Genomic DNA, 21,409 nt, shown 5'->3' with positions numbered 1-21,409 from the left:
AAAGAGTCACAGATGTTTCTTTGCTGGGGGAATGGAATATAGTAATTTACAAAAAAAAATTACCGCGAGCCTGCTCCGTTTAATCTCACGAGGGAAATAACGAAGTCTACCATGTGGGCTGTGGCCATGTTGCTGTGCTTAGTTTGACTATTTCCCGATGGATCGGCAGTTAACGTCCAGAGCTCTCCGTGTGTATATAGAAACTCGAGGTGTTGGCCTCCCTCTGTCTTCAGAACACAACTACGGAAGCAAGCTCCAAACTCGTATTGGTGCTCTCGCCTCTCTGCCTGAAGATCATGAAGCAAAACTAAATGCCTCGAGATATGTTGGAGGTGAATTTACATATCAATATGTTTCTACAGATTATCTTTTACAAGCTTTCAGTTCTTGTTTATCTTTGGATTGGTTGTTGAAAGCCAAGTTCGATTGGTTGAATCTGTTCTTGCTTTGATAGCACATCCTAGTTTGTGCAGACTTATAGAGCAAAATATTTCCATTCTTTCACCTCTGGATATTAGTTCTATTTAGGGATATTCGATTCTGAGCCCAGGCTTAGCTGCTCCCAAAATCTCAGCCGCCAACTCGCATTTGGATCAGCGCCCGCGATGTATTCGTAGCTGTATTCCAGTAGGTATTTCGTCTGAAATTTTGGTGGGCATGGGCGCATTCATTGTGACAGAGGCATCGTCCAGCGGGCGGATCAGGCTATCGGCGCACGGCCCACCATTCTTCCCGAGCCATCCCGAGCCGTCCCCTTGAACGAACCTCCATCCGCACCAACTCAGCAGACCTTTCTGATGAAAAACTGGCTCTCGCCGATGCTATGATTCATACCTCCTCCGTAGCCACTGCAGATTCAACCTGCGCCGCCGTCGTGCTCCATGCGTCTGCTGTAGACCTCGTACTGAAGCTGCCCGAGACCTGCAAATGTTGTGTTACAAACACAGTCTTCATCCTGACAAAGCAATGGAACAACGAAAACGAAACACAGCTGAATCTCATCACTGGCACCCACGACATGCTTCATCAAGCCCGTCTCGCACAAAATATTTTCTGGGACGCACACCAACAATGCAACAACTTCGAAAATGTAGATACGACACCCAACATTTTTTCTATCATAATTCTGAAGTTCTGCTGAGTTGTTGACTTACAGTACAGCACTATGCAATACAACAACACTAAAATTAATAAGCACCGAAGGAACAAGTCTGGAGCATGGCTCACAGCACACACCAGAAAATCCTCAAATCGCACATTACACACGAAATTTTAAATCTTCTGGACTACATCTGTGCACCAACCAGTGGGCGTGTGCACGTGTTCCTGCGTCACTCTTCCATTCAATAGTTCTTGCACTTTCCGGGCTTGCGGGGCTGTTTAGGTGCATCTCCACGACCAGGACATGTCAGTCCGATTGTGGCCTTCGCGGGGCAGATGCTGCAAAACCTGGTACACTTGCTCAGACCCTCGTGTGATGATTTCTCCCCGGCTGTTCGACGGCCTCCCTACAGTGCTAGTCCTTGAAGCGCATTCATGCTGACGGACGCCCCGACACTACCTTCCTGGGCCTCCAAACTAGGGCTACCTTTGGACGGGGCTCCAAAACATAGCATGAGTGCACACTTTGCTTGCATGCTGCTCTATTGCTAGATTTGTTCTCCTCACGACACCTCCCTGCCACCACCAACACATATCAGTTTTACTGACAATGAAAAATTGAAAATTAATCAGCAACGGTGAACAACGAACAGACACATCAGTTTTTCTGACAATTAGTCATCTACTCTTCGTAGCTTTCCTCCCTCTCACGTTCAATCTGGAGCCTCATATACTGCCTCACAAAAAAGTGCATCGGGCTAGCAGGTGGCATATAACCCTTCAACATGTGGTTTGCACTTTCACTTCGTGTACAGAGGGCCCAGGCTCTCCTTCGCATTCTTCTGTATGTACCGCACGAACTGCTATTCTTCGCTTCCGGCTTCCCCTGCAACACACACATTCAGCTGCCAAAGAAGGCTCCAGTCAGTACAAGCCTTCGACTCAGCAATCAGAAGAAATTTAACAAGACAACAACAGTGCAATACTCACCGAGCAGCCACAAATAATTTCCTGCATCAACTTCATCCTCTCAGCGTTCGATCTGCTTTTGCCATACCTAATCCCAAAGCCAATCTCCCAACAATACAAGTTGTAAAAGTCGTATGCCTCACCAAGTGAATCAAAACTCAATCCTCGGTGCGCAGGGTGCCCTGTCAGGTGGTGCAATACTGAGCCTCAACCTCGAATTATGTAAGGAGTCGCTTCAGATTTTCTATTTTTCAGTGCATATACCACCATCACCCACAACCACGCACATATGTCTGCATCCACTAATTACTGATTTAGCACAAAACAGCAGCCCAGTTCATGGCCCAAAGGCAATGTGCAGTTTTAACCAAACAACTGATCAATATATTACTACCTTTTAGTCAGCCGCGTGCTTCAGGATTCTTCCTGTTAGTCGACTGTGCCGACCTGATTGTAGATACATTATTTCTTCATCGCCCCTCTCCTCCAACCCTCGCCGGGCTCCCGGCACCCTCAGCTTGCCCGCACCCGGACCCGACATTCAAATCAGCCACCGTAGCAGCTGATTAGTCGCTCAAGGGAAACCTGCAAGGTCGCAACCGCTGTCAATCGCCCGGGATGTCAGAGGTGCTCCACCGGCCTGGTCTACGAACACTGAAGCGCCCCTGGAACCAATCTATGGAAAAAGGAGCATGGATAAGCGAGGAACTCACCGGTCGACGGGATCCAACAGGAACTCTAGCCGCTCCTCTGCCGTTGCCGCACAAGCCGCCGCCGAGAGCAGGGGAACGAGGGTTCGCAAGTCTTCCTGACCCACTAGAACTGTCCACAGAATTTTCTATTCCCAGACCCGTGGTACATTTACGACTAAAAACGGCTCAGGTTTCCCGCTGACGTACTGGACTAACAATCCGGGCCAGGGCACAACACACCATCGGCCTCCTGGTACACGGACCAGGAACGGAACAGGGCTGACGGGTGTCCACCGCTACTACCAGGGCCCGCCAGCGTGCACTGTTCCCGCACGTATACACGCAGTATCCTAATTTTCCTGCGCTCAGACTCTGACACGGCAAACCTATTTTCTAGGATCCCAACGCAGCAGCGGACGCTAGCGGTTTCGGGAGCATATGAGCTCGAGCACCGAATCGCTGCTTCCTATTTAGGGATATTCGATTCTGAGCCCAGGCTTAGCTGCTCCCGAAATCTCAGCCGCCAACTCGCATTTGGATCAGCGCCCGTGATGTATTCGTAGCTGTATTCGAGTAGGTATTTCGTCTAAAGTTTTGGTGGGCCTGGGCGCATTCATTGTGACGGAGGCATCGTCCAGCGGGCGGATCAGGCTTTCGGCGCACGGCCCACCATTCTTCCCGAGCCATCCCGAGCCGTCCCCTCGAACGAACCTCCATCCGCACCAACTCAGCGGACCTTTCTGATGAAAAACTGGCTCTCGCCGATGCTATGATTCATACCTCCTCCGCAGCCACTGCAGATTCAACCTGCGCCGCCGTCGTGCTCCGTGCGTCAGCTGTAGACCCCGTACTGAAGCTGCCCGAGACCTGCAAATGTTGTGTTACAAACACAGTCTTCATCCTGACAAAGCAATGGAACAACGAAAACGAAACGCAGTTGAATCTCATCACTGGCACCCACGACATGCTTCATCAAGCCCGTCTCGCACAAAATATTTTCTGGGACGCACACCAACAATGCAACAGCCTCGAAAATGTAGATAGGACGCCCAACATTTTTCTATCATAATTCTGAAGTTGTGCTGAGTTGCTGACTTACAGTACAGCACTATGCAATACAACAACACTAAAATTAATAAGCACCGGAGGAACAAGCCTGGAGCATGGCTCACAGCACACACCAGAAAATCCTTGAATCGCACATTACACACGAAATTTTAAATCTTCTGGACTACATCTGTGCACCAACCAGTGGGCGTGTGCACGTGTTCCTGCGTCGCCCTTCCATTCAATAGTTCTTGCACTTTCCGGGCTTGCGGGGCTGTTTAGGTGCATCTCCACGATCAGGACATGTAAGTCCGATTGTGGCCTTCACGGGGGCAGATGCTGCAAAACTTGGTACACTTGCTCAGAGCCTCGTGTGGTGATTTCTCCCCGGCTCTTCGACGGCCTCCCTACACCCCTCTGCTACTCCAGTGGTGCTAGTCCTTGAAGCGCATTCATGCTGACGGACGCCCCGACACTACCTTCCTGGGCCTCCAAACTAGGGCTACCTTTGGACGGGGCTCCAAAACATAGCATGAGTGCACACTTTGCTTGCATGCTGCTCTATTGCTAGATTTGTTCTCCTCACGACACCTCCCTGCCACCACCAACACACATCAGTTTTACTGACAATGAAAAATTGAAAATTAATCAGCAACGGTGAACAACGAACAGACACATCAGTTTTTCTGACAATTAGTCCTCTACTCTTCGTAGCTTTCCTCCCTCTCACGTTCAATCTGGAGCCTCATATACTGCCTCACAAAAAAGTGCATCGGGATAGCAGGTGGCATATAACCCTTCAACATGTGGTTTGCACTTTCACTTCGTGTACAGAGGGCTCAGGCTCTCCTTCGCATTCTTCTGTATGTACCGCACGAACTGCTATTCTCCGCTTCCGGCTTCCCCTGCAACACACACATTCAGCTGCCAAAGAAGGCTCCAGTCAGTACAAGCCTTCGACTCAGCAATCAGAAGAAATTTAACAAGACAACAGCAGTGCCACAAATAATTTCCTGCATCAACTTCATGCTCTCAGCGTTCGATCTGCTTTTGCCATACCTAATCCCAAAGCCAATCTCCCAAGAATACAAGTTGTAAAAGTCGTATGCCTCACCAAGTGAATCAAAACTCAATCCTCGATGCGCAGGGTGCCCTGTCAGGTGGTGCAATACTGAGCCTCAACCTCGAATTATGTAAGGAGTCGCTTCAGATTTTCTATTTTTCAGTGCATATACCACCATCACCCACAACCACGCACATATGTCTGCATCCACTAATTATGGATTTAGCACAAAACAGCAGCCCAGTTCATGGCCCAAAGGCAATGTGGAGTTTTAACCAAACAACTGATCAATATATTACTACCTTTTAGTCAGCCGCGTGCTTCAGGATTCTTCCTGTTAGTCGACTGTGCCGACCTGATTGTAGATACATTATTTCTTCATCGCCCCTCTCCTCCAACCCTCGCCGGGCTCCCGGCACCCTCAGCTTGCCCGCACCCGGACCCGACATTCAAATCAGCCACCGTAGCAGCTGATTAGTCGCTCAAGGGAAACCTGCAAGGTCGCAAACGCTGTCAATCGCCCGGGATGTCAGAGGTGCTCCACCGGCCTGGTCTACGAACACTGAAGCGCCCCTGGAACCAATCTACGGAAAAGGAGCATGGATAAGCGAGGAACTCACCGGTCGACGGGATCCAACAGGAACTCTAGCCGCTCCTCTGCCGTTGCCGCACAAGACGCCGCCGAGAGCAGGGGAACGAGGGTTCGCAAGTCTTCCTGACCCACTAGAACTGTCCACAGAATTTTCAATTCCCAGACCCGCGGTACATTTACGACTAAAAACGGCCCAGGTTTCCCGGTGACGTACTGGACTAACAATCCGGGCCAGGGCACAACACACCATCGGCCTCCTGGTACACGGACCAGGAACGGAACAGGGCTGACGGGTGTCCACCGCTACTACCAGGGCCCGCCAGCGCGCACTGTTCCCGCACGTATACGCGCAGTATCCTAATTTTCCTGCACTCAGACTCTGACACAGCAAACCTATTTTCTAGGATCCCAACGCAGCAGCGGACGCTAGCGATTTCGGGAGCATATGAGCTCGAGCACCGAATCGCTGCTTATTTTTTATATGCCTATATTCATGTAGAGTAATCCCCAAATTTAACCAACCACATGGCCTCCATTTTTCATACTCACTTCATTTCCTTATACAAGGCCACAAATTCAGATTACAGGTATCAAGTAAAATTTAGTGACTGTTTTGCAAGCTAACTTTTCTTTTCGTTATCCGGGATCATTAATACGCCGCTTGCATGCAAGGAAAGAATGAGCAGGAAATAGCCGAGTGTCATTGTGGCTACATGCATGCAAGTACTAAACATGTTGGTAGTACGAGAAAACATCATTTATTTTTGTCTTGGTTACTGATTGTGGCCTTGTATAGATGCAAAATGTATTTTTCATAATGACCTTGTATAAGGGAATGGATGAAGTACAACAAATTTTCTTTTCATTTTTTAAAGGATTAGTTGACGGTGTCATATTTATTTGTTCTCCAGCCGAAGAGTATGCAAGTGTTCTTGAAGCTTTGCCTCGGTCTCGTATTGCTTGTAGCACAGTATGCACCTGGAATTGCGGTTCCTAGTTCAGATTGCCCAAGGCAGTGTGGTACTGTTGAGATACCGTATCCGTTCGGTATCGGTGCGAACTGCTCACTCTCAGTAGGCTTCAACATCAGTTGCAAGGTCCAAGATGGCGTCTCCAGACCATTTAAAGGTGACTTTGAGGTTCTGGACATTTCCTTGACTCATGGCACGCTGCGGGTGTTCAATTACATCACGGCCTACTGTTACAATGCCTCCACAACGAGCATGAAGTTTTTCGGCCGTTACGACGGCTATGTAGGTCGACCTTCCTCCCTCTACCGGCTCTCTGACGTTCAGAACAAGTTCACCGTCATCGGGTGCAACGCCCTCGCATTTATATCCGACTACAATGGCACTGGCTATCAGGGCTTGGGCGTCGCAACGTGCCGCAACTTGTCAGACTTAGCAGACGGATCCTGCTCTGGCATGGGCTGCTCCCAAACTGCGATCCCAAAGAGGATGTACTACTACGACACAACCTTCTTGAAAGGGGTCAACACAAGTGAAATATGGGAGTTCAACCCTTGCAGCTATGCGGTACTGATGGAGGCAGCGACATTCAGGTTCAATACTACGTACATAAATACCAACAAGTTCAATGACACATACAATGGGCGAGTGCCTATGATTCTTGATTGGGCTGTGAGAGATGTGAAGTCATGTGATGTTGCAAAACAGAATAACACGGGCACTTACGCATGCCTTAGTAGCAACAGCGACTGTGTGGATTCCACCAATGATCAAGGGTACACGTGCAATTGCACCAATGGTTATGAAGGCAACCCTTATCTTCAAGACGGATGCAAAGGTATGGATTAACATCGAGTGTCAGTGTATATATGCAATAATAACCATCAAACTGCACCTTGGATGTAGGGGTCCCTTTACATTGCTTACAACTATAATATTATGTTTCTTACTTACAACTATAATATTTTGTTTTGCTAATTATTTGCAGATGTTAATGAATGCAGTCACGGCCCATGCCCTTCAGATGGCTATTGTCACAATATCGTTGGAGAATACCGGTGTTCTTGTCGACTTGGAAAAAAATATGTCAAAGAAAGCAATACATGCAACCCTAATACCGGCTTAATAATAGGTAACACCCAAATAAATGTGATCATCTAGCTAGATCATTAACTTTATGACACTTTTGATAACCATGCATCTAATCTTAGCTAATGTACACCAACTATGTTTTATAGTGTCCCTCTCCCTAGTCTAAAAAATAATTGTCTCATCTAATGACGTCATCAGGAGTTATAATGGGATTATTTGGCGTAATGGTTATCATCATGATCATTGTCTTCTGGGGACAGAGGATAATTCAAACGGAAAAACTTAACAAAGTTAAGCAGGAGTATTTTCGCCAGCATGGAGGCTTGATTTTGTTTGATAGGATGAAATCAGAGCAAGGTCTTGCTTTTACTATATTTTCAGAAGCTCAACTCATACGTGCCACCGACAACTTCAATAGTAGCAGAATACTTGGAAAAGGAGGCCATGGGACGGTCTATAAAGGGATAATAAACAACATGCCAGTGGCAATTAAAAGATGTGCAGTGGTTGATGAAAGGCAAAAGAAGGAATTCGGCCAAGAGATGCTCATTTTATCTCAAATCAATCACAAGCATGTTGTCAAGCTCTTGGGTTGTTGTCTTGAGGTGGAAGTTCCGATTCTAGTATATGAATTTGTCCTAAACGATACACTGTTCGAGCTTATCCATGGCAAGAACCATGCATTGCAAATATCCTTTAGTACTCTCTTAAGGATTGCTCATGAAGCAGCTGAAGGACTTAGCTTCCTCCATTCATTTGCATCTCCCCCAATAATTCATGGTGATGTGAAAACTTCCAACATCTTGCTTGATGATAACTATATGGCCAAAGTGTCAGACTTTGGAGCCTCCATACTAGCCCCATCTGACAAAGAGCAGTTTATCACAATGGTTAAAGGTACTTGTGGTTACCTTGATCCCGAATACATGCAAACATGCCAGTTAACGGACAAAAGTGATGTGTACAGCTTTGGAGTTATCCTTTTAGAAATTCTCACGGGTCAGTTGCCACTAAAGCTCGAGGGGTCTGAGAAGCAAAGAAGCTTAGCATTGATTTTCTTGTCTGCTATGAAGGAGAATAACCTAAATGATGTGCTGGTTAGCCACGTTAAAGTCCAAGAAAGCAAGGAGTTGCTGGCAGGACTTGCAGACCTAGCTAAGAAATGCCTAGATATGTGTGGTGACAACAGACCATCTATGAAAGAGGTCGCTGATGAGCTCAACAGATTGAGGAAACTTTCACTGCATCCTTGGGTACGGCTCGATGTTGAGCCGGAAGCAGAAAACCTTCTTGGACGAGAATCTACTAGAGGGTATGACATAGAATTAAGTGGGTATCCTGTGGGTGAAAGTGAGAACCAACCCATAAATCCAAGAAGTTCCTATTATGCAAGGTGAGTTAACACATGCATAATGATCTATTAAAACTACTACATGCACATATTTATGTTCCTTCTTATGTAATACTTATGTTTCTTCTGAACCTTGTTACCATGTCTATTGTATTCCGAGGTTAGCGTTGCTTCTATTTGATCTGATTGTGTGTGAGTTTTATAATAGACAATCAATCTCTTACAAGTTGTAAATTATGAATTATTTTTTAAATCCTTCGACATGTGATGTGTGCTCAACAAAAAAATGTTCATTGGACAGTAATAGTCATGTTTTTTCAATACCATATGTTAGTTTAGTTTTATTAAAAGAGTTTTATTGACTCAAATGCCTCTCAAGGTGATACAACCATAAAAAGTCCTTACCCAGCATGCGCACAACAAAAATGCACATAATCCATGAAGATCCAAACACACGAAAAGGAAACTATTATATTTTGACAAAGTGAAAACAACCTAAGATACTACTGAGCTGATCCATACACTAAACCGCCGTCCATGTGGGGCAAACACTTCTTTGGCAGTTGGCTCCACTTGGATACATGCTAATATAAAGAAACATATCCGTGCTCCGGAGTCTTAAGTAAGCATCATTTACAGAGCCAATGTGTACCTACTAGTCCATGGTAGGCTAGTATTCCCTCCACTGGATGCGCCTCTTTATATTTGACATTCTTCCCTTTTATCTTCTTCTCCTTCTTTGACTAGGTGGGTGGTACATGTGCAATTAGGTGAGGATTCGACCGATCGAGCTAGTTGAACCGGATGATATAGCCAGATAGCCAATGTGAACTTTGGTTCTTATCCACAACCTGTTAATGGAGAAAGGAAAAGAACAAGAATAAAATAGGTACTAATGGCATGATAATGAGTGTCTCAATGAACCTAGCAGCAATTTTTGCTAAGTTAATCTAGAAAGTGGCAATTATGAGAAACTAGTGTTGAGAATGGCAATTATGCTAACCTAGATGTTGAGAATGGCAAGTATCCAATTTTCTCAGAGCATGGCAAAAATTTTATAGAAAGAATGCGGGAAGGATGATGTTTGAGCAAGGCGGTTGGTCTGGACATTGAATCATGTGATTAGACGGCTAAGATGGTATGGATCTGTCACTACTCATACTTTTAAAGGGGTAGTAGATTTGTCGACCATGGCAAGTGGTCCAGAGTTTTCTTGACTTGACTTTGACGATTTGCTACACAGACATAGTGTACGATTTAAATTTTTCTTGACTTTGACAATTTGCTACATAACTATGTTGGAAGTCATTTCTTTTTTAGCTGATGACGGAAGTGATCTTGGTAACATATTCACAATGATTCATTTGCCTAATTTTGGATAGGACGGAATAAAGGAAGAAGCGGACAATCTATCAGCTCCAAATTTCAAATAAACCTTTTTAGGAGAAATTTGGATCAACAAGGGAGAATAATAAAAAATGTCCCAACCTTCTGGCCCTTCATCCATCATCATAGAATTGCATAAACGCCCTTCGAGTCCTGCATGCACCCAAAACCCGATTGTCCTTTGCATGCGTTCATCGACTGACCTCTTAACATCCTTTGTATGTCTTCATCATCTTTCCTCTCTAAAACAGAAGATGATTCCCCGCCTGGACCTCTCGAGCTTTCTCGCCAATGTCTCTTGGCTTGTGATATAGTCGCTAGGACTGGCCTGGTTGTGTAGGTCAAAGCATTGTACTGAAGGGCCTCCGCAGTTTGCTCCGCATCAGCAAGGATTGGTGACCAAAACAGAGCGTCACCCGGGGACTCTTGACCAGATGTGTAGAAATGAATTGATGACCGGAATAGAGGAGCCCATTGCTTAAAGAGGGATCAACCGCGTTGGTTACCCGTGCATGATGAGGTAGGAGTAAATCCATCAGTTTCTTTCTATGACATGAATGCATTTGTTTCTAAGTAGTGGAATTTGTTTGACAAAGGAGAAGGTGAAGAGATAGAGATAGAGATAGAGATAGAGATAGATAGATAGATAGATAGAGAGAGAGAGAGAGAGAGAGGCTAATGTGGATAAGACATGACACCTTGATGGGGGATCTTCGGGGGAGGAGGAGCACCAACATGGTCCGTGGAGAAGACATGAATTAGAGGGGACCGTTGTAATGCAGAAGAAGAAAGGAATCTATGTGTGTTTGGGCGGAATGGTGGAGTAGAGGGAAGAAGCGGGGCAACCAAGAAACCTTTGCGGGGAATACAAAACATCAGCAACGTTGGGGGTAAATAAAAATAGAGAATACTGTGGGGAAAAGGGAGGAAGAAACTGAACGTTAGCCGACAACGTGAACATAGAAAAATCATGCAACACGAGTGTTGAGGATATAGACCTGGGGGTCACCCGCCAGGAGGGCCGGGTTACTCCAAGGATCATTACCAGAAGCCCGGAGCTAAGTTTCAGGATAATGGGCCAGAGATGGGCTGAGACCCGGATATGGCTTAAAGCCCGTAGTTACAATCATTGTTATAGTAGACTTGTAGTGTAAGGCAAGTATTGTTTTAGAGCCCGAGCCGGACACTCTTATGAGCCGGCTCGGGACTCTAAGGGCTGCTGGGCGTCAGCCTCCCTATATAAAGGGACGACCCGGCAGCGGTTTGGGGACGACAACAATCTCTCCGAGAGCCGGGATAAGTGTTTAGTTCCCTGGCGATCGTAACCCTAATCAATAACACCTCGAACTGGACGTAGGCTTTTACCTTCACCGTAAGGGGCCGAACCAGTATAAACCCTCGTGTTCCTTGTCCCGCATAACCCCTTCAAGCTTCCTAGTTGCGATGGCTCCACGATTAAGTCCTAGCCCAAGGACATCTGCCGTGACAATTCCACGACAGTTGGCGCCCACCGTGGGGCGAGCGCACGGTGGATTTGAGTTCTTGAAGGGCAGCTTCGAAGGGCTCAAGGGATACGCTGTGGGCCAGATGACCAAGAGTCGTCGCGGCAGGCTCTATATCGACGACGCGGACTGGGGCCCCGACGCCGGCTCAGTGGAGTACGGGTACCGGGTCCCCTTTGGCGGAATTCATGTCTTCATTGGCAAGATTGGTGAGCCGGGCCCCGAGCCGGGTCTCTGCGCCGATCTCATCGAAACGGCTCAGCGCGCCCGATCCGCCCGGGCCCGGCCTGCCTTAAAACGCGCTTTTGTGGGATGCATCCATGGAAGGCCCTCCGATCCATCTGGGTCTGGGGATGAGGCGGCCGCCGGCTCTGACGGCGAGTCGGCCGCTGATGAGTCAAACTCGTTGTACCAACTTCAAGATGGCGGGCTCATGAGTTATTCCGATGGCAACAGTATTCCGGACCTTTTTGAGCCGCCAAGTCAGGTCGGAGTTTTTATGGCTGGTGCGCAGCCTGTTCAGAACCCCGCTACCGGATCAGAAAATCCGGAGCCTTCCCCGGCTCAGGTGCTGATGGATCTCACAGATAAGATGACGGCCCTGTTAACTGCCACGGTTGACCCGGCAGATCAAGCCCAGCATGACGCGGAGGTGGCACAGTTAAAATTGGATCTGATGAAAGCAAAAGAGGATCTTGCAGCAGAAGGGATCAGGCTGGCGGCGGAGCGGGCGGCTCTCGACGCCCGGGCTCAGTTGATTCAGGCGCAGTCCTTCCAACTCACGATGGATCAGAACGCGGCCAACGAGGTCATGAGAAGGAGGCATCAGAAGGCCCAGTCTCGACTCCCGCCGGTTTACGATCCGCGCAATCTATTCAACACGCCGGGTGCGGGATCCAGTAACCCACCAGGTGTCATTGCGCCCTGGGTCGGGACCCCTTATTCAGCCACTAGTAATGGGGCCTCCCCAGGCGCCCCCTGCCCCGCCTCAGTATGTGCCAATACCCCCGGGTCGTTACGATAACCCGCTGGAGAACATGGTAGCAGCGGCAGCACGACTGGCGGCTCTTCCCGTTGACGGCAATTCTCCGGCAGCCGTGGAAACCCGCCGGGTCAGGGAACTCCTGCAGACGGCCCTAGCACAGCAAGAGGCGTACTCCTACAGCCGGGACAGGATCCACTCAACTCCTCGCCCAGGCCAGAGCCCGAGCTACAGCCGGCACATGGTCTCGGCGACCGGCTCAAGTAATGTCCGACGCCATGGCCCGGCTCATGTTGGAACCTTCTACGCCGCAGACCAAGCACGGCAAGAGGCGGAGCAGGTGCCGCAATTGACGGCTTATCAGACCCCCCCGGCTTATCCAACGGCGTCCGTTGATGTGGGTATTTCTACCAGGACCGGGGGTGTCCCTTGTTTGGTGCCGGCCATCCGTAATGAACGTTTACCTAAGGATTTCAAGGGCCCTAGGAAGGTGCCTAACTATACAGCTGACTTACAGCCTGCGGCCTGGATTGAGAGTTATGAGATGGCCATGGAACTGCTAGAGGTCAGCGAGGCGGCCATGGCCAAATATTTCACCATGATGTTAGATGGAACTGCCCGCACGTGGTTAAAAGGGCTGCCACCGAACTCCATTGGGTCTTGGACCGAGCTGAAGGCCCGGTTCATTCAAAACTTCAAGGATACCTGTAGGCAGTCTATGTCAATTGTGGATTTGACTAACTGTAAGCAGCAGGAGGGCGAGTCCACGACCCATTGGGTTCGCCGGGTCAAGGAGATCATACATTCATCAGATAAGATGGACGCCGGCTCTGCAGTCTTGATGTTAGAACAGAATTGTCGTTTTGTGCCCCTAAAGATGAAGCTTGGGCGGCTTAAACGTGACTGCACGGATATGGGTACACTAATGGCGGCTCTTGTCAAATACGCTGATTCCGATGGTACCAAGGATCCCCCTTCAGATGATGAAAGGACAGGGAAGGGAAAGAAGAACGGCAATGGAAAGAGCCCTCAGTTTAACCCGGGGAATCAAGGAGGAGGCAAGCGCAAGGCCGATGGCAGCCTGGAGTTCGTAGCCAACACCCAAGGCAACAACCAGCGACGCAAGGGGAGGCCCCCTCCCCGAGGCGGCGGGTCAGGACCTTCTCTGGAGCAGCTGTTGAATGAACCTTGTCCGAGACACGGCTCTAGAGAGAAGCCAGCGACTCATCTGTGGAAGGATTGTGCTATCATGAAGGCCTTTAAAAACTACAATGGCCCGGGCGGCGGCCCAGGCGCAGGCGGCTCCGGCGCTGGCGGCTCTCATGGCCCGGGTGGCGGGTCAAATTCCGGTCCTCAGAACGGTCAAGGGGGCTTCAATCAACAGTCTGGTCAGGGTCATCAACAGCAACAGGGGGGTTATCAGACCAACCCGAAGCAACTTAGCGGTGGACAGTATCACGTGTTCACCACTAGTTTGTGCAAACGAGACGAGAAGCTTCACAAGAGGGCTGTTAATTCTGTTGAGCCGGCGGTTCCACGCTACTTACGGTGGTCGGAGCAGCCCATAGTGTGGAGTAGGGAGGATCACCCTCCCCGGGTGGATAACCCGGGCCACCTGGCCTTAGTAGTGGCTCCTCAGGTGGGAGGCTATAAATTCACAAAGGTACTCATGGATGGAGGCAGCAGTATCAACATCCTCTATTATGAGACTTTCCGTCGTATGGGGCTAGTTGATAAGAACCTCAGCCAGTCAAATACTATCTTCCATGGTGTGGTACCCGGTAAGTCGGCTTATCCAGTCGGCAAGATCGAATTGGAAGTGGCTTTTGGTGATGAGAACAACTACAGGGTGGAGAAGTTGACCTTTGAGGTGGTCAAGATAAGAAGTCCATACCATGCTATATTCGGACGGCCGGCTTACGCCAAGTTCATGGCACGGCCGTGCTATGTGTACTTACAGCTCAAGATGCCGGGTCACAATGGGACCATTACAGTTCACGGCAGCCGGAAGGTGGCTCTGGAGTGTGAGGAAGGTGACGCGGCTTATGCAGAGTCTGTTTGTGCCACAGAAGAGTTGAAATTTTATAAAGACAATGTTGACCCAACAGATATGACCTCTCTGAAAAAGCCAACCACGGAGAATGAACCAGCAATGAAGTTTAAATCGGCCGATGAGACTAAACTTGTTGATTTTGTTCCAGGTGACTCGTCTCAGCAGTTCAGCATCAGTGCAAATCTGGACCCGAAATAGGAAGGCGCGCTCATCGAGTTCATCCGTGAGAATAGGGACATCTTTGCATGGAAACCTTCTGACATGCCAGGTGTACCTAGAGAACTCGCTGAGCACACTCTCAATGTGGATCCAAAATTTAAGCCGGTCAGACAGTTCCTTCGACGGTTTAACGAAGAGAGGCGGAAGGCTATTGGTGAAGAAGTGGCCCGGCTTTTGGCGGCCGGGTTCATTGTTGAGGTTTTTCACCCAGAGTGGTTGGCTAACCCGGTGCTCGTACTTAAAAAGAACGGCACCTGGCGGATGTGTGTGGACTACACGGACTTGAACAAGGCGTGTCCGGCTGATCCTTTTGCTCTCCCCCGTATCGATCAAATCATTGACGCCACGGCAGGTTGTGCACGCTTAAGTTTCTTGGATGCTTATTCCGGGTATCATCAGATTAAGATGGCAGTTAAGGACCAGGAGAAGACGGCGTTCATCACTCCCTTTGGAGCCTTCTGCTATGTGTCTATGCCCTTTGGACTCAAGTGTGCACAGGCGACTTACCAGCGTTGTGTGCAGAATTGCCTTCATAAGCAGATCGGGCGCAATGTTCACGCTTACGTGGACGACATTGTGGTTAAATCCATCAAGGAGGAAACCCTGATAGATGACTTAAGGGAAACCTTCGACAATCTCCGGGTCTATAAGATGATGCTTAACCCGGCCAAATGTGTTTTTGGTGTTCCTGCAGGCAAACTATTGGGCTTCTTGGTTTCTGACAGGGGCATTGAGGCTAACCCAGAGAAGATCAAAGCTATCACTTCTCTAGCTCAGCCGGCATGTATAAATGACGTTCAGCGTTTGGCGGGTCGCATCGCTGCGTTAAGCCGGTTTATAAGCCGTTTGGGTGAGAAGGCTATGCCCTTATATCAATTGATGAAGAAAACTGATAACTTTGTCTGGAATGATGCAGCTAATACCGCCTTCGAGGATTTGAAAAAGCAACTGGCAGAGCCCCCCGTCCTTGCTGCTCCGGTTGATAAGGAGCCCTTGCTACTGTATGTAGCGGCAAACGCACGAGCTGTCAGCGTGGCTATTGTGGTGGAGCGCAAGGAGGCAGGTAAGGAACATCCGGTTCAGCGGCCGGTTTATTATGTCAGTGAGGTGCTCATTGAGTCCAAGCAGCGGTATCCGCATTGGCAGAAGCTCGTATATGGGGTATTTATGGCGAGCCGGAAGCTTAAGCATTACTTTCAAGGTCATCCCATCACTGTGGTCAGTTCCGCCCCTCTCGGTGATATTATCCAGAACAGAGAGGCTACAGGGAGAATTGCTAAGTGGGCTATAGAACTTGGACCTCATGACCTCAAATATGTGCCACGCACTGCTGTTAAGTCTCAGGCCTTGATAGATTTCATCAATGATTGGACAGAGTCACAAGTACCCGAGCAAAAGCCGGATAACACTTATTGGACTATTCACTTTGATGGGTCCAGGCAGCTGGAGGGCTCGGGGGCTGGTGTGGTCTTGGCTTCCCCTAAAGGTGACAAGTTCCATTATGTGCTACGGTTGATGTTTCCTTGCACTAATAATGCGGCTGAGTACGAGGCTTTGCTCCACGGTCTTCGGGTGGCTAAGGAGATGAGCTTAAGCCGGCTGAGGTGTTTTGGTGACTCAGACTTGGTGGCTCAACAAGTATCAGGCACCTGGGATTCTAAGGATCCTCTAATGGCGGCTTATCGCCGCAAGGTTGATGCCATTGCCGGGCACTTTCAGGGATATCAAGTGGAGCACATTGACCGCAGGAAGAATGAGGCGGCTGATGCTTTAAGCCGGCTCGGCTCTCAGCGAAAGCCGGTGCCGCCTAACACTTTCCTGGATGTCCTATATAACCCTTCGGTTAAGTTGCCTACAGAGGAGGACTTGGCTATCCCTGACCCGGAGGCACGACTGGTGGCGGCTCTTCATATCACACCAGACTGGACAATGCCATATCTGGCTTATATAACCCGGGGAGAGGTGCCTGAGGATGAAATTCTGGCCAGGCAAATAACCCGGCGGGCTAAGTCAATGATTGTTATCGATGGCGAGTTGCATCATCGCAGTGTTTCAGGGGCATTCCAGCGTTGTATCTCCCCTGAGGAAGGTCAAGAGATCTTGCGCGAGATCCATGAAGGGGATTGTGGCCATCATGCCGGTTCAAAATCTCTTGTGGCCAAGGCTTTCCGTCATGGTTTTTATTGGCTGACGGCTCACGCTGATGCAGAGGACTTGGTCAGTAAATGTGATGGCTGCCAAAGGTTCTCCCGACGGGCTCATGTGCCGGCTCAGGAATTGAGGATGATCCCGATCACTTGGCCCTTTGCGGTCTGGGGGCTTGATATGGTCGGGCCTTTTAAACGGTCCAAGGATAAGAAGACCCACCTCTTGGTGGCAGTGGACAAATTCACGAAGTGGGTGGAAGCTGAGCCAGTTAGCAAGTGCGATGCAGCCACGGCGGTTCAATTTATGAAAAAGGTGATCTTCCGCTTCGGCTTTCCACACAGCATCATAACAGACAACGGCACTAATCTGTCCAAAGGCGCTATGGAGGAGTTTTGTCAAAGAGAGCATATCCGGCTTGATGTCTCTTCAGTGGCACACCCCCAATCCAATGGTCAAGCTGAGAGAGCTAACCAGGAGATTCTGAAGGGCATTAAACCCCGGCTCTTGGTCCCTTTGCAACGGACGCCAGGTTGTTGGGTGGAGGAGTTGCCCTCCGTTTTATGGAGCATCAACACTACTCCTAACAGGTCTACAGGCTTCACGCCTTTCTTCATGGTTTATGGAGCAGAAGCAGTTCTCCCCAGCGACATCCGTCATGATTCACCTCGTGTGGCGGCTTATGTTGAGACGGATAATGAACAGGCGCGCCGAGATGCTCTGGACTTGCTGGACGAACAGCGTGATGTGGCAGCCGCCCGTTCAGCGATTTACCAACAAGACCTGCGCCGTTATCATAGCCGCCGGGTCAAATCCCGGGTCTTCCAGGAGGGCGACCTGGTGCTCCGGCTCATCCAGGATCAAACAGATGCACACAAGTTATCCCCACCTTGGGAAGGGCCTTTTGTGGTCAGTAAGAACTTGCACAACGGGTCATATTACCTCATTGATATCCGGGAGCATAAGGACTCACGTAAATCTGAGGAGGAGACCCGTCGGCCGTGGAACATAGCTCAGCTTCGGCCTTACTACACTTGAGCTTCCGACTCTTGTGATGTACATATTTATCTCAGCCATGTATATATTATGATAAAGCAATAAAGCAGGACCTCTGTCCTTTGCTCTCTTCCAAAAATGTGTGTTGTTACATGCTGACTTACAGAAGATCCGGCTTATGATCATCTTCGAATCTAGCTGTAAGCAGTAAAGTCGCTTGGGGGCTTCCTGTTCACACATGGGTCGTATTCGAACCAAAGAGAACATAGCTGTCGATACCCATTTGATTGGCAAAGTGCCGAGCTCATTGGGAAGTTGCCTCTGGTCATATTTGAATCATAGTGTAACCCCTCTGAGAACCGACGTGGATCGTATTCGAATCAGCGTCGTTAAACAAATTTTCAGAATCACTTGGGGGCTTCCTGTTCAAACATGGGTCGTATTCGAACCAAAGAGAACATAGCTGTCGATACCCTCTTGATTGGCATCGCCAAACCCACTGGGGGCTATATGATCGTATCCGAATCTTAGCTTAACCCCTTTGGACCGAGTTTCTGGTCGTATTCGAACCGGAAGCCCTTAAGTTTTTATATTTTACCACAAACTTGCTTTGATCATGTCAAAGTATGTACTGCCGGGTTTCACTTGCCGGCTTAATTTTGGTTTATCTTGTTAGTTGAGCATCATGGATGTCATCAAGACAAATAAATTCGAGTTAAGGTACCAACCGTGCTACCCGGGCTATTTAACCCGGAAGTATGCTTACAGGCTGTTAAGTGTGTCATCACAGCTATGTTCGAGTATAGTTAAGGACCGATCTTTTTTGGTTCGTATCCCGGGTTATCCATCTCAAACACCTGATTCTCAGGGCGGTAAGCCGCTTTGCGACTTGTAATTTGCCTTTCTATGCAGATATTTAAAGGCACTCTTTAAGGTTGAGAAGGACAAAGGGATAATTCCGACCCGGAGGAGCATCAAAAGAATGACTTCAAAGGATTTCAGCATTCATTACGTGCACGATGGCACGGCAGAGATAAATTGTTGCACCTACTCTATTACAAAAATCTTTCAAAGTTTCAAGGATGGGCGTTGTTTGGTGAGCCGCTAGCCGGTTTATGACGCCTGCTGAGTTGAAGTCCCCGGCTCATCTTCTGCTTCGGCTGATCCCAAGGCTTCGAAGGTCGACGACTTCCAGTTGATGCCGCTGAGAGCTTCGAACTGAGCTTCTTCGTCAATTAACCCGTCCGGGTTAATCTCCGGGGCAAAGGTGTGCTGGCGAGCCGGAGGAATCAGATTGATGGCTTCATAGCGAGGGGTTGGAATCCTCTGATTCTCCGCGTTGTATCCCGGCTGATACTTGGTTAAATCGGTGTCGTTCCCGATGATGGTGGCCACCGGGCGCACAGCTTTCACACAAGCCGCGAAGTCCTTCTGGTCGAACGCTGAGCCGTCTTCTTTCAGGCTGGGATAACCCAGGGCGATGTCTGCCGGGTCTAGCTCCGGCAAGAAGGCTTTGGCCCGGCTCAGTGCGGCGATTGCTCCGGATCTCGCGGATGCTCGTCGTAGCTCCTGGATCCGCTGCGGCAGAACTGCGAGCCGGCGCAGGACTTCGGCCAGATGAGTCGGCACTTCATTCGACAGGGCCACCACAGCTAAAGCCCGCTGTGACCCGGTGTAGAGCTGTTCCACCAGGGTGTACACGGCCTTTAACTTGGTGACCACGCTCTGGTTCAAGTTGGCGCTTCTGGAACCTGTTTAACAACATCAGATGACCCGGTGGTAAGGATGAGTTAAGAGATGTAAACATTCCAATGTGAATGAAAGCCGGTGAGGCGACTTACCGAAGATGGCAGCTACCATTTGGGACACTTGGCGCTTTAGACCGGAGAGCTCAGCGGTCTTCTCAGTAAGGGCCTTCTCCGCCTGTTCTGCCCGGGTCACCAGTGCAGTTTTCTCCTCAGCCCAGGCCTTCCGCTCAGCGTCGAATTCAGTCTTCAACTTTTCCTGAGCGGCGATGCTGGAGACAAACTTGGCATTTGCCTTCCGGGTCTCCATCTCTTGTGCCTTCAGCCGGCTCTTGAGATCCGCCAGGTCTGACTCTAATTTCTTGCCAACAGCCTGCATATATTTCCGGGTTATTAACAGTCATCCTATAAAGTCCCAAGCGCTTTCCAAGCAAAGACACTTGGCACTTGGGGGCTAATGCATATTGAACGTATCTATCTATGTACGGCCGGCTCAGTTCAGTAAGCCAGAATCTAAAGTCTACAACATATTCAAGTATAAGTCCTAGACTTGGGGGCTAGAATGGCAAGGATCACTATGCGGAAAGTAAGAGAACAGCAGAAGGTTACCTCAGATTTGTGTTGGATCTGGTTGACCATGGCGATCTCGGCGTCCCGGCTCTTGTGAACCTGGCTGATATAGCCTGAGACGAGTTCTCCAATACTTAAGTCGGTGTAGCTGGAGAGATCCAGATTCACCCGGTGGGGTTGTAGCAACTCCCCCCTTGCGGAGCATTTGGCCAGCGCGGTCGGCCTTCCCGGCTCAACAAACTCCGTCCGGGTAATTACCACGTCCGGGTCATTAGCTGGTGGGGCTTCAGGCGCCGTATCCATGGGAATGGTGGCTTCAGGGGTGGAGGCGACTGGCGGCTCTTGAGCCGTCGTCTCCGGCTCAGGCAAGTCGGGCACTCCGGCTGACCTGGTCTTCTTTACTCTTTTGGTGAGCTTTGCCTGGGCACTGAAAAGGCAGAAGTGTTAGGCATACAAAGGGTAAGTACAGACAGATAATGTAAGGAGATTGTTATTACCCGGGGGCAGTCTTGAAGGCCGGCAGACTTGACTGCATGGAGTCACCCGAGGAGGGGGAGGTCTCCTGGTAATTGGAGTCAGAAGAGTTGAGTGGCTGACGGATGACACCCGCCAACGGATGAAAAGGGTACAGGTGAGAAAAAACCTCAGTGCGGCGTTTCCTCGTTGCGTCGGGTAACCCAGTGGAGAGGTCGGTGTCCTTGCGGGCCCGGGTGTGACGCCGGCTCTCGTGAACCTGCTGCTTCAAAAGAAATTGAGGGTCTCGGTGAGCTAATCGATGGGAAAAGCTTACTTTCCGGGTTACCCTTCGGACTTTCAGCTGTGGTAAAGGCTCCGAGCCGGAGGAAAGTGATGTTACCTCTTCGACCACCGGGTTACTGGCGCCGGTGTCATCCTGTCAATAAGCAAGTGTTGATAAGGCGGACAGCATCAGACAAC

At 49.3% G+C, this 21,409-nt stretch overlaps 1 protein-coding gene and 2 long non-coding RNA genes across 5 annotated transcripts; 1 reads left to right on the top strand and 2 right to left on the bottom strand.

The window, feature by feature from the left end:
* Positions 1-1,093: 1,093 nt before the first annotated feature.
* Positions 1,094-2,958, bottom strand: LOC123049659 (uncharacterized). Of its 2 annotated transcripts, none has more exons than XR_006423629.1 (4): positions 2,784-2,958; positions 2,465-2,655; positions 2,092-2,372; positions 1,094-2,006 (listed from the first exon to the last, which is right to left on the bottom strand). It is a non-coding gene; the product is annotated as an uncharacterized lncRNA (long non-coding RNA). The 2 variants fall into 2 exon arrangements; XR_006423628.1 differs by having other exon boundaries at positions 2,092-2,363.
* An 815-nt stretch (positions 2,959-3,773) lies between these two features.
* LOC123049658 (uncharacterized) lies at positions 3,774-5,625 on the bottom strand. Of its 2 annotated transcripts, none has more exons than XR_006423627.1 (4): positions 5,493-5,625; positions 5,175-5,365; positions 4,924-5,082; positions 3,774-4,733 (listed from the first exon to the last, which is right to left on the bottom strand). It is a non-coding gene; the product is annotated as an uncharacterized lncRNA (long non-coding RNA). The 2 variants fall into 2 exon arrangements; XR_006423626.1 differs by having other exon boundaries at positions 3,775-4,733; positions 4,924-5,073.
* A 656-nt stretch (positions 5,626-6,281) lies between these two features.
* Positions 6,282-8,921, top strand: LOC123049657 (wall-associated receptor kinase 5-like). The gene is made up of 4 exons (XM_044472554.1): positions 6,282-6,308; positions 6,376-7,270; positions 7,421-7,564; positions 7,906-8,921. Exons 1-4 carry the CDS (start codon positions 6,282-6,284, stop codon positions 8,919-8,921), a joined length of 2,082 nt encoding a protein of 693 aa, XP_044328489.1.
* The last annotated feature ends 12,488 nt before the right edge of the window (positions 8,922-21,409 follow it).

Source organism: Triticum aestivum, chromosome 2D, assembly GCF_018294505.1.
Source record: "Triticum aestivum cultivar Chinese Spring chromosome 2D, IWGSC CS RefSeq v2.1, whole genome shotgun sequence".
NCBI lineage: Eukaryota > Viridiplantae > Streptophyta > Magnoliopsida > Poales > Poaceae > Triticum > Triticum aestivum.
The sequence above is the reverse complement of the archived record's forward strand: the minus strand, read 5'-3'. Positions and strand labels throughout refer to the sequence as shown.